Source organism: Apostichopus japonicus, chromosome 10, assembly GCF_037975245.1.
Source record: "Apostichopus japonicus isolate 1M-3 chromosome 10, ASM3797524v1, whole genome shotgun sequence".
NCBI lineage: Eukaryota > Metazoa > Echinodermata > Holothuroidea > Aspidochirotida > Stichopodidae > Apostichopus > Apostichopus japonicus.
This window is the reverse complement of record NC_092570.1, coordinates 488,901-501,005: the sequence shown is the minus strand read 5'-3', so window position 1 is coordinate 501,005 and position 12,105 is coordinate 488,901. Positions and strand designations below refer to the sequence as shown.

Sequence of the window (12,105 nt, the reverse complement as noted above, 5' to 3'; positions counted from 1 at the left end):
GCAACTAAATCTTCAGTTACTGCTCACCTTCAAATCTTCAAACTGATTTTTCATGGTATTCATGACGTCATATAACTTTTCATTCTGTTCTGCGATTTTCTTGAGGACATCGCTGTCTCCACTGCCACCCTGCTGCTGCTGCTGTTGTGACTGTGTGACTATTCTGGAGGGTGTGGCCTCTTGGACTATGGGGGTCATATTCAGGATATGTTCCATCAGTTTATTCTGTTGTTCCATCATGCTCTGATTTTGATCCAGGGTTTTATTCTGTAGCTCAAGCATCTTCTTGGTCTCATCTCGGTCTCTCTCCATCTGCAGCTGCGAAAAGTTGAGGGAACGGATCTCCGACGCCAACCGCTGTGGGCTAGGGTCATTTGTCGCCTGCAAAAGACAATTGCAAAGGGTAATTTATAACCAAGTGTTCTCACTGTTTGTGTATGTGTTAGCATAAGCATGTATACAGGGTGTGGAGGGCAATGGAACAAGGGATAAATTTCACTATATATTTGGCTTGATCTGGAAACAAAATGAAATATAAATTAAACAAGAGCCCAAGGGCACTGTGGTTCCTTGCTTGGGGTATATGACAATACACATAATATTATCAAGCAAGATTGGGCTGAAATAGTCCCAAGTAATTGTGGTCCTACATGTTCCCATAAAGTAACCAACACTATAGCCAACACTTTTGTGATCACAAAATGTGATCGGATTTTTTATCAAAAGGCATTTTTGAGATCTAAATATGGCGTCAAAAATGTAAGAAATATAAGAGACCTACAAGCGTGTCAACAGATATGATAACAATGGTGACCTCAGATGACATGACCTTTAAGTTTCAAAATGTTCCACCACACCATTCACAACTTGTCCCAAAATATCAACCATGTCACACCTTGGCATTGAGATTTAATTGCATTAAATGTAAAAAAATTAACTTTGAACTTGTATGTAACTTCACACACAAAGGTCACCCGGAGGTCAACCAATTGACATTTTTGATCGGTGAGACCTAAATAGAGCATGACTGTAAAAATTCAAACATTTTTTCTTTGCCCATTTTCTCCCCCCATAATACTACTTTTTTAACATTAGCTGACCTTTGGTGACCTTGGATCACATAACCGCTAAGTTTGAAAATATTCCCCTATACCATTTGCAACTACTCCAAAAAAATCAACCTTGTCACACCTTGGCACTGGGAGTTATTGCATTAAATGTGTGAAAATTAACTTTGACCTCAAATAACTTCGCACACGAAGGTCAAATGGGGGTCAACCCATTGACATTTATGATCAGAAGTTACCTTTGACATCTGAAAATAGCATCGAAACTGTAAAAATCCCCAAAACACGAAAAGGTCACCAGAGGTCAAATTGAGGTCAAGGGTCACCCAGATGCGGGTCGACAATTGGATTACATTGAGGCAACTCCCAACCCTAACAGACATTTTGTTCTCAAGTTATTGCAAAAATACTAGTTTTTTATCATTAATTGACCTTTGGTGACCTTGTATCACATAACCGTTAAGTTTGAAAATATTCCCTATACCATTTGCAACTACTCCAAAAATATTAACCTTGTCACACCTTGGAACTGGGAGTTATTGCATTAAATGTCTGAAAATTAACTTTGACCTCATATAACTTCGCACACGAAGGTCACACGGGGGTCAACCCATTGACATTTATGATCAGAAGTTACCTTTAACATCTGAAAATAGCATCAAAACTGTAAAAATCCACAAAACACTAAAAAGGTCACCAAAGGTCAAATTGAGGTCAAGGGTCACCCAGATGCGGGTCGACAATTGGATTACATTGAAGCAACTCCCAACCCTAACGGACAATTTGTTCTCAAGTTATCGCAAAAATACTAGTTTTTTATCATTAATTGACCTTTGGTGACCTCGGATCACATGACCGTTAAGTTTGAAAATATTCCCCTATACCATTTGCAACTTGTTTCAAAATATCAACCGTGTAACACCTTGGCACTGGGAGTTACTACACTAAATGTCTGAAAATTAACTTTGACCTCATATAACTTAACATACAAAGGTCACCTTGGGTCAACTTATTGACATTTTTGATTGATGAGACCTAAATTAGAGCATCAAACTATAAAAATTCAAACATTTTTTTCTTTGCCCATTTTCTACCCCCAAAATACTAGTTTTTTGACATTAATTGACCTTTGGTGACCTCGGATCACATGACCGTTAAGTTTGAAAATATTCCCCTATACCATTTGCAACTTGTCCAAAAATATCAACCATGTCACACCTTGGAACTGGGAGTTGTTGCATTAAATGTCTGAAAATTAACTTTGACCTTGTATAACTTCGCACACGAAGGTCACACGGGTGTCAACCAATTGACATTTTTGATCGGAAGGTACCTTTGATATCCAAATCTAGCATCAAAACCAAACATTTTCTTTTTTCCTCGTTTCCTCCCAAAATAAGCACATTTTTTCTAATGTGACCTTTGACCTTTTGACCTTGGTTTCAGATGAAGTTTAATCTCCTGATTCCAAAAAACAAAACGAAAAGTCTGTACAACCATCCTAACTCCGACCGAAAAACTTTGACCCCATATAACTTCGCACATAAAGGTCACACGGGGTCAACCCTTTAACATTTATGATCAGAAGGTACCTTTGACATCTGAAAATAGCATCAAAACTGTAAAAATCCCCAAAAACACGTAAAGGTCACCAGAGGTCAAATTGAGGTCAAGGGTCACCCAGATGCGGGTCAACAATTGGATAACATTGAAGCAACTCCCAACCCTAACGGACATTTCGTTCTCAAGTTATCGCAAAAAAACTAGTTTTTTATCATTAATTGACCTTTGGTGACCTCGGATCACATGACCGTTAAGTTTGAAAATGTTCCCCTAACCAGTTAACAACTTTTCCCAAAATATCAATCTTGTCGCACATTGGCACTGGGAGTTATTGCAGTTTTAATATGTTCGGTTTTTGGACCATAACTGACCTTTGGTGACCTTTGTGGGCACCAAAAACAATTGGGCACACCTTCTCCATATGGCGGATCTATAGTCCAAGTTTGGCCTCAATCCAACTTTCCCTTATTGAGATAGAGCGTACCCAAGAAAGTGTCACAGATGCACACACAGACACACACACACACACACACACACACACGCCAACCTGACTGCATAGGTTCCTTTTGCTAAAGCAAGGAACCAAAAATGAAAAGTTGGAGATGAAATGAATGTTTGAACTTACCAAACCATTCATGACTGTGCCTGGAGTGGTAAGGGAGTGGTAGATGCTGCTGTCATTAGCCCTTGGGGGCGGTGAGGGGGTTCCATCTATCTCAGCTATCTTACGGGCCACAATGTTCTGTTCTTGCTCAATGTCTGACAGCAGTGTCTTTACTTCTTCATGAAGCGGCTAAGAGAAATGTAAACTCGGCTGTCATTTTATGCATAGTTAAAAGCCCCTGATTATGTTTTCATTTCTTGAAATCATCACAACGTGTTCACTTCTACCAGTTTCTACTTACCGACAATGTGCTTAATAAAGAGGATTCCCTGTTGGGTAGAAAGGCTCGACTCATGTGTAATACCAATAATGAGTCCTGCTTCCTTTATGCAAATATGACTGGGCAACATTACACTCCATTAAGCTTTATTCTTATATTATTCAAAGGATTCTAGAGATTTAAAATATCTGGTGCAATAGTCTGAACAATATATGCCATGCCTGGACATATGTTTGTAAGAGAGACTCATTAATACCTGTTTGCAGAGCATATTAGTGAGCCTTCCTTCCCTAGCATAAAAATGGACACTCTGATAGAGCTTTGTGCACGTGACCATTACAACTGAACGGACTTATTAAACAGCCGGCATCTTGTGTCCAATGAAGGATCATGAACAAATACTTAATGGATTACTTCAGTCCTGAAATCTTCTGAAGAAACATTTTTATTCTACCAAACATAACTGTCGTCTTGGAAGCCAATGACTAACAGCTAAGAGCTTAAGATGGATGGATATTCTGAGGGTTATTTGTATTAAAATTAAAAGGATCTTTACTCCTCCGTATACAGGGCAGGACATTTTTACAAAGTGATGAATATACGTCAATAAGTTATGTTCTATAAAGCTGATAATTGTAGGTCCAGGAGAAAATGTAAAGCACATACATGGTTTGCACTGCCACTGATGCTGTCCATGGTGGAATAAAGAGAATTCTTGGCTTTATCCAGAAGCATTCCTCGATTGGTTAATTTGGTTGGAGAGAGCTGATACTCAAGGTCGGGTGCTGCCTCATCATCGGCTAGCTGCTTGTACATCTATTATGGGATACAATTGTTGGAAAGAAATTCAAAATGATGAGTAACTTTCTCACGGCATTATTCCAGAAACTTGCAGTTGTTGAACAATGGGGAAACTATGTTCCAGACATACTCATGGGGGAGGGGGGGGTGGCGGTGTAACAAAGACCCCAATAACACATTGGCACAATCTTGTGCAAGTCTCTGACTTTGCCAAACATTGAAAATGGTCCATTTAGATATCATGGAAAATAATCAATAACATGTCAATTTTTTGGGTTTAAGCTTCTCCTATTATTGATGGTACTGGCAGGTATTTCAGACATCTGTTAAATTCTATATTATTCAAGTATGTTCTTCTGTATATTAATCATTTTATTTAACCATGGAAAATTTATATGTCACAAAAAGCAAATAACTGGCTAGATTTCTGGATAGAAACTTACAGATGCTTTGGCAAATAAGGCTGCTGAGCTTTTGGCTTCCTCAAGGTAAACTAAGCCTCTCTGTATTTCACCATTCTGGGCATGAAATTCTGCTAGTACCACAGATCCCTCATCAATGTAGTTCTTCAGGTCTTCATTCTGAAAATATAAAACAAAAAGTTGGAAATATGTAGTATTATGGCCACTTTGGTTACCCAGTTCTATAACTTATATTAATAACTCCTAAAAGGTGCTAAAAGATATTTGTCTAGAACGAGACTCAAAACAGTGAGCTGAGGTATCTATACAAGCCACTTCAATTACTGATGGTGAATACAATGCTGTGCAGATATACTTTCATTACCAGCCTTCATGAAATGGCTGACTGTTATGAAGTTCTCCTTAGTTGGTTGATTCAAAGTTCAGCTTATGTCGATGCAATCAAAAAGAAAAGAGACCAAATCCAACGATTTAACGTCAAAGATGTTGTCTTTTTCTTCCAAATGATATTTCGGATCATATTTTGCAGGACAATTCTCGTGCACACTCTCATACAGCCTTGATATCTTGAAATCCTATTCACCCAGAATACATTGCAGAGTATCTCTCAAGGGCCACTCTCACACCCCTCTCTCCACCTGAGGAATCCCATCTGCAGTGCCTAGGAGGACTCACCTTCAAATCCTTATGGACATGAGGGAAAAAGGCTTTCTGACCTCTTGGTAAAGCACCATCACTGTAAGAAGAAGGGAATCTGTCAAGGTTATTTGGAAAGCAGACATTATGTATTAAAACACAACAGAGAGTTTGAGAATAAACTCCAGACTGTGAAACAACCCCCCCCCCCCCCTCGAAAGAAAAAGATACTAATAATTATAAAAGATATGCTTATGAACATTAAAAATTGACAGAATTTCCAATTGGGACAAAGAATTATTGAAAAATGCAACAGTAAAACATTACAATTTTATGATATTTTGCCTCACAATATTTTGTATACGTATGAGAGATGGAGATGGGAACACTAAGGTATGACCGATCTTAGAGGGTATGACTATTGAAGTTTCAAACTTTTCACCTCTTTTCATCTCAAAAGACCTGTATCGATGGTCCCAAAATTCAGGGCCACCATTGTTTGCTTACTTTGCTAGTCTCCTAAGATGACGGAGGGCCTCAGTCCAGTACATAACACTCATAGCATGGTAGGCCCTGCTTCTGTCCCCTACACCATCAGACTTCAATAATTCCAGCCTCTGTGGAACAAGAACATTTCTCACAGTCAACATGGCAAGAAATTACCTTTCATATAGAACAGTATGAATTCCCACTTTGTAGTTTTCATCTACCAAACTCACAGTTAGTTATGTGGTCAGACAGACAACTGGTCAGTTCACTTCAATACACAGCTATAAAACAGGATGAAAGTAGGGGGAGGGGGGAGGGTGAGGGACACTTACTCGTTCATTCATGACCCTGCCGAGTTGCAGAAGGAGTTGGGTTTCACTGCCGTGATTTGAGCCACAGCGAAGGACCTCCAAACCCCTCTGAGCTACCACTCTGAGCTTGCTGTACTCCCTGAAAACAACATAAAATAACATGAAGAGAGTTATTTATCCTGTCAGGGTGGGGTGGCTACACCACCACTGATCTTGCCACTGTGTTACTTTACAAAAATATTTAAAGTTAAGGTCATAGGTCACCATCTGCCGTAGTGACAGCTTGCGAAAGCTGTATGCGTCTAGTTGCCATTTCTCAGTAATCTTGTGAAACCAATAGAAATGATTGCAACTGATCAAACTAAACATCCTTCTAAATAAACACTTAATGCATCACATACCAGCATTAAACACTTATGTAACAATACATTACAGTGTCCTGAAAGTCACACAAAAGTGATTATATGCATACTGTCGACCTTTGAACCAGGTTTAAGAGACTGATATGATTGGTTATCATATTTAGAGATTTAGGGACAAATGAAGCGTTAAATCTTCTGATTGGTGGAAAGTGAACATGTGATAGCTGAGTGTGGAAACTGTTCTGTATCGCAGAGTGTTAAGACCTCCATTTCTATGTGAGTTAATGGCTGATTTATAATCATAATAATAATAATAATAATAATTATAAATAATCAATCAATTAATTGCTTGTTTGGGCCTTTTGCTTGGCATCTCGTTATCGAAGTCCCTTGTCAAGCCATCACATATAGAAATTAAGCTACTTTGAACAGGAGTTGGGAGGAAACAACAAACACATACAGAAACAACTTGTTTTTTTATTATTTGAAAGATTAATATTGCTGATTACTTGGCTGTAGCTTTGCTGTGACAGAGTCTGAAGATGGCACTAAACCATTCTTCTTGTTCCTGTGTACTCAGCTTCTGTTTCATGGTTAGGAGAGGAAGGTTCTTCTTGGCAATCTCTAAAGAGCTCAATGTCTGGCTCTTCTGTGAAGCAAACATTGCTCGTATGGTCAGAACCACGGCGTACAGGAACGCCTGAAATAAAACAAATGAGAATAATTGCAATGGAAAAGAAGCCTTGTAATACATTTAAAGGAAGCAAGAGTATTAGTCAGATTACAGTAGAAAAGGATTTTTAGTTTTCTTCAATTTTGTACTGAAAACTTGTCCCTAAAGTTGTCTGCATGAACCAACAAGATCAAGGCATAATACATCAATTCAATCTTAGTTTGCCTATCACATCCCTGCTGTTCTCTAACATTAACCTCAATGTCTGGCAAACTTGATATAAGTGAAACATGTAACTTTTATGTTACATTCCGCTACACACTACTGGAATATTTTGATATTAACGTCAGTGTCCAACATTTGATTCTGTTTCAGAGTAACAGTTGACACCTCTACTGTTGCGTTTCTTTCTCTGCCACATGTTCCAACCTTTTCCTCAACACTTACCTCAATGTCTAACATTTTCAGGTTATCTATAGTCATGATTTTCAACTTGTTGGTACAGAAGTTAAGATTGCCAAACGTCTCTTCTACAAAGTATCCAAAATCTGCCGGGATGCCATCTGGACGAGTGTCCCACTGTAAACAGGTCCAAATCAGAAGCTGGAAGTTTTCAGGATGAGACGATACCGATTCTAAGCAGGAAGAAACAAATAAGTGTGAGACAAGAAACAAGATTACTACAAAGAATGCCTTCTCATGTTCTCAAATTTCTGCATTAGGATTGAGCGATCACTTTCGAGGAGAGCAGCTACGATGCAACCAAACACATGTTCCAAGTTAGGCTGCAGGATATCCATTCACATGCAAATATGACATGGGCTGGTAGAGTGACAAAACATGATGATTTAAGTCGAAATACTACTTGTATTTCCAGATTAATGTCTTCAGAGTACTAATATTGCATTTAGACATCATCACCCACATTACTACTGGTGTACCATGACATAAGCACATCTTTTCTTGATTTGTTAGGTGTGTTTGGACCAGGCATGATCATCACATGTTAACCTGTATCTGTGGTGTACCATGCCATAGCTGTCTTCAGTTCCACATTAAGTTTTATGTAAGAAAGTATTTAATCTTTAGCAGGTGATGAAAAGCTTCATCAAGCAGCATTACAACTTAAGTGACGAACCTTGATTAATCTCAAATGCACTACTGAGAAGATCATCCAGTTTGCTTTGGGTTACTGCTTCATGTTCACCAGTGAAGAGAAAGGATTGTGCTCTAATAAATTGCAGGTTTCCTCCAGCACCGAAAGCATGGGTCAGAACCACTCTCCGACCCTGACAAATTATACAAAAGAGAAACATTACTTGAGATCAGTAATGATGTCCAGAGGACAATTCATATTGATAGTTAATCACTGATTTCTTGGTCTTTTTAATGGATTGAATACACCATCCCTTTTCTGTTTAAGTTACACCAACAGTCCTCTTTGCATTTTGTTTCCCTGAAGTACTTGAATGTTGACGTAACCCTCACTAAAATTTCAAACTGCCCCCCCCCCAAAAAATTACACACTTGTAACTGAATATTATTGAACACAAGTAAAATGATATAAATTTCACAAGCTTGATCATTCTTTCTGGTTCAAATGCCAACCATATCTTACCTCTTCACTGCTCCATTTCTTCTGACAATCTTCGAGGAAGTCTTCGCCATAGCTTTCCACTATGTTCCGCAGAAAGTGCCCTGGGAGAGAAACGGATGCAATATAATACCATTTTAAATACTTTTGTGCTATTTGTATTGTCTTTTGTATTAAAACATTGATCACAAATATGTTGGCGTCTTATTTGATCTTGCAGTCAACTAAATTTCAGTACATTAAAGAAAAACTTTATGCCTTAAAGTCAAACAATCACAAATCGCTGGCTTCATGTAAACCTTATCAGCTAACCTGTTTATACATATGTCATCCACTGTTAAAGTTGCAAAATGGTTGCAGACTGCAAATTCTTGCTTACTTCTGTAGTAAGACTAGTGTGGCCATTGCTATGTTTACTAAACCAGGATGTAGCAAGATCATGTTTCTTTACCTACAAAGAACTTGTTTAAGAGTGTGGCAAACATGTTCATCTCAGAAATACATCAGTCAAACATGCTACCTATTAATACCTTTGAAAGCACAATCCTGAAAGGTTGCTGTCAACAGTGTGCAAATTCACGGTATACTTACAAATCTGTCCAACTCTATTACAGCTAAGTGTGGAGATTATTCTTGCATGCACAGGCACCCAACCCGTGTTGATGAGATTGTTGCGACGTTTGGCCTCTTCGTTCAGGCTCAGTGCATAGAGGGCGGTTGTCATGCTCAAGACATCATTCACAGGAAGGGAACCCTGAAAAGACAATATAAAAATTGGCTATTATTTAGATTCAACCATTGGATTAAATATCTCTCTGACAAAAACTAACAGAAGAAACAAAAATCTAATTTGCCAGCTTTGAGTGAGATATCCTATAGATATTTGGGAACAATATCAAGCAATTAAGCAATCATTTACATTGACACACTCAGGCAAAATTTCAGTACATTATTTCAGTACATTCAGTACATTATTTCAGTACATTCAGTACATTAAGGTTGTCTGGTCAAGCATAGACAAATGTCAAGCAAATGAGGAAACATTGCTACACAAATTTATACAAACTAGAGCACTAATGGTGCAGAAGCTCATACCTTTTCGAGCTTAAAAATGTAGGGCCCACAAAACTTATGGCCCACCAAATTTCAGGCCATTTTTCATATTCCACCAATTTTGGGCCCATGAGGGATAACCCCCCCCCCCTCCCTCCGTTAGCAGAATCCTGGCCACACCACTGGCTATAATTCCTATTTTCCCCCTTTAAATCCTATTTTACCCACTCTCTCAAACAATACCACTGACCTACCCTATTAAACTTTCTCCCTCCCCTCTACCTGAGCAGACCTGAAGCACTCCTTGCCAAAATTTTGGCTGGCTGCCTACATACCTCAGGCTCAAAGACTTCTAAGAATCGGCAAGTGCTGATTGGCTGTAGGGCTCTCACACTTACAGATCAATAGTTAATAACAACTCCCAGTCCTGCTTTAATTCCACTAACAGCCTCTGCAGAGCTTAACCACAAATGTAAACAAACACTGCAGAGATTGGGAGACAAATTAAAGGAGCTTTGGCAAAAGGTGAAGGCTCAGATTTTTTTTAAACAATGGGGATTAATTGTAATTAATTAACTTTTGACCAAAAATTATTAGGCATCACCTTATTCATACACAATCCAACAATCATCAGTTCAACTTTGAATGTGATCCATCAAAATCTTGAGGAGATTGAGATATTTGAAAATATTACAAAGAATGACCCCCAATGACCCCCTAAATGACATTTGACCTCAATTTTCCGAACACCCCTCGTAACTCTTATCCCAAGGAACGTTGTGACCAAGTTTCATTATCACTGGCCATACACTGTACGAACAGGAGCAATTTGAAAATATTGGGCCGCGGCCCGGGCCACAAAAGACCCCTAGTTGATCTTTGATCTGAAATTCATGAACACCCTGAAGGTAAAACTTCCATAGTACTATCGTGACAAACCCTCAACATTGTACCATGGAATCTGTAGGAGAAGAAGCATTTTGCGTATTTCCACAAAATGGCCCATTACGGCCCACAGGTGACCTTTGACCCCATATTTCGGACCATCTCTGATGGCCCTATACCCAATGGTCCTTGTGTCCAAGTTTCATAAAATTCCATCAAACATTGTGCGAGTGGGAGCGGTTTTACCAATTGTTGACGGATAGAGTGATAGAATGATAGAGTGATAGACGCCGCACTGTAACAATAGCTCACACCAGCATGCTGGTATGAGCTAAAAAGAGGTCTCAAAATGAGGACTATTTTCTGGTTAAATGCCAGTAGATTTGCCATTTGCTAGTAGAAATGCAAAGGCACTGGCATTGACATTAAAACCATAAAATTATGGTAAGTTGGTTAAAATCGTCAGTCTAATAATCAGCAGGCTTTCTGTACTTGACATTAGCCAGGTAAACCTTCTGCCTATCACCTAGATAATAGGCTGCTCAGTATCGGAACTAACCTGTATACTGTTATTCAGGATATATGCCAGTGAAAACTTGATTTTAGCTAGCAGATTTTTTTAAGCATGTGTATGTTGTAACAAATGGCTTACAATTGGGAAATTCTAGGCCTGAAAACTATTATAATGATTTTGCATCTCATAGTGTATTTTATTACTTCAAAATGATACTTGCAGATGTGATTACATACATTAGTCCCTGCATTTATTGTGACAGATACAGTTCGTTGATTACATACATTAGTCCCTGCATTTATTGTGACAGATACAGTTCGTTGGTTCATTTCTTGTCATATTAGCCTCTCCAGTTGCTGATATAAAGAATACTAAACTTTTATCCTGTTGTTAATAATGGCTGTTATCAGTCTTCACCCTCTGAGCTTCAAGGGGTCAACAGGTTAGATCAAATGGTCTCAGAATTGGCCTCCAACTAAGAGATACCATCCAAGAAGACAGTTTTTAATTTGATCAAATGCATTCCATGTTAAAATACATCTGTCATATTTCATATAATTTTAAAAAGAAGGCCTAGACCAGCTCTCGATTGACCTCTTCTGCCTTTTCTCCTAAGAAATACATTCTTTTGTCACTTTTGGCATTGTTGTTGTCATAACAACAGCCTTCTCATTTTTTCCTCCATAATGATCCATCAATCACTCAGGCAATGCACAATGGTTTTTTCACAGAGATGCATTACACTGTTGTTCCACAAATACATATAAACATCATAGACAATAAACCAATGATGTTTAATTTGAGTGATGTCATCCACAGATTGAATAGAAATATGTGCCATATTATTATAC

The 12,105-nt window shown here is 38.5% G+C and overlaps 1 protein-coding gene across 2 annotated transcripts in view; it reads right to left on the bottom strand.

Moving 5' to 3' along the window:
• Nucleotides 1–12,105, bottom strand: part of LOC139975014 (E3 SUMO-protein ligase RanBP2-like) — a 32,814-nt gene that overhangs the window by 14,351 nt on the left and 6,358 nt on the right. For both annotated transcript variants that reach the window (XR_011795627.1, XM_071982607.1), the window contains exons 8-19: nucleotides 9,394–9,556; nucleotides 8,827–8,906; nucleotides 8,347–8,497; nucleotides 7,656–7,843; nucleotides 7,045–7,235; nucleotides 6,195–6,312; nucleotides 5,881–5,990; nucleotides 5,413–5,473; nucleotides 4,759–4,896; nucleotides 4,181–4,330; nucleotides 3,256–3,423; nucleotides 28–381 (exon numbers count right to left, since the gene is read on the bottom strand). Coding sequence is in view for 1 of the 2 variants with exons in the window: in XM_071982607.1 (XP_071838708.1) it covers nucleotides 28–381; nucleotides 3,256–3,423; nucleotides 4,181–4,330; nucleotides 4,759–4,896; nucleotides 5,413–5,473; nucleotides 5,881–5,990; nucleotides 6,195–6,312; nucleotides 7,045–7,235; nucleotides 7,656–7,843; nucleotides 8,347–8,497; nucleotides 8,827–8,906; nucleotides 9,394–9,556 (1,872 nt within the window). In the remaining variant the exon portion in view is untranslated. The remainder of the gene's footprint in view (nucleotides 1–27; nucleotides 382–3,255; nucleotides 3,424–4,180; nucleotides 4,331–4,758; nucleotides 4,897–5,412; nucleotides 5,474–5,880; nucleotides 5,991–6,194; nucleotides 6,313–7,044; nucleotides 7,236–7,655; nucleotides 7,844–8,346; nucleotides 8,498–8,826; nucleotides 8,907–9,393; nucleotides 9,557–12,105) is intronic.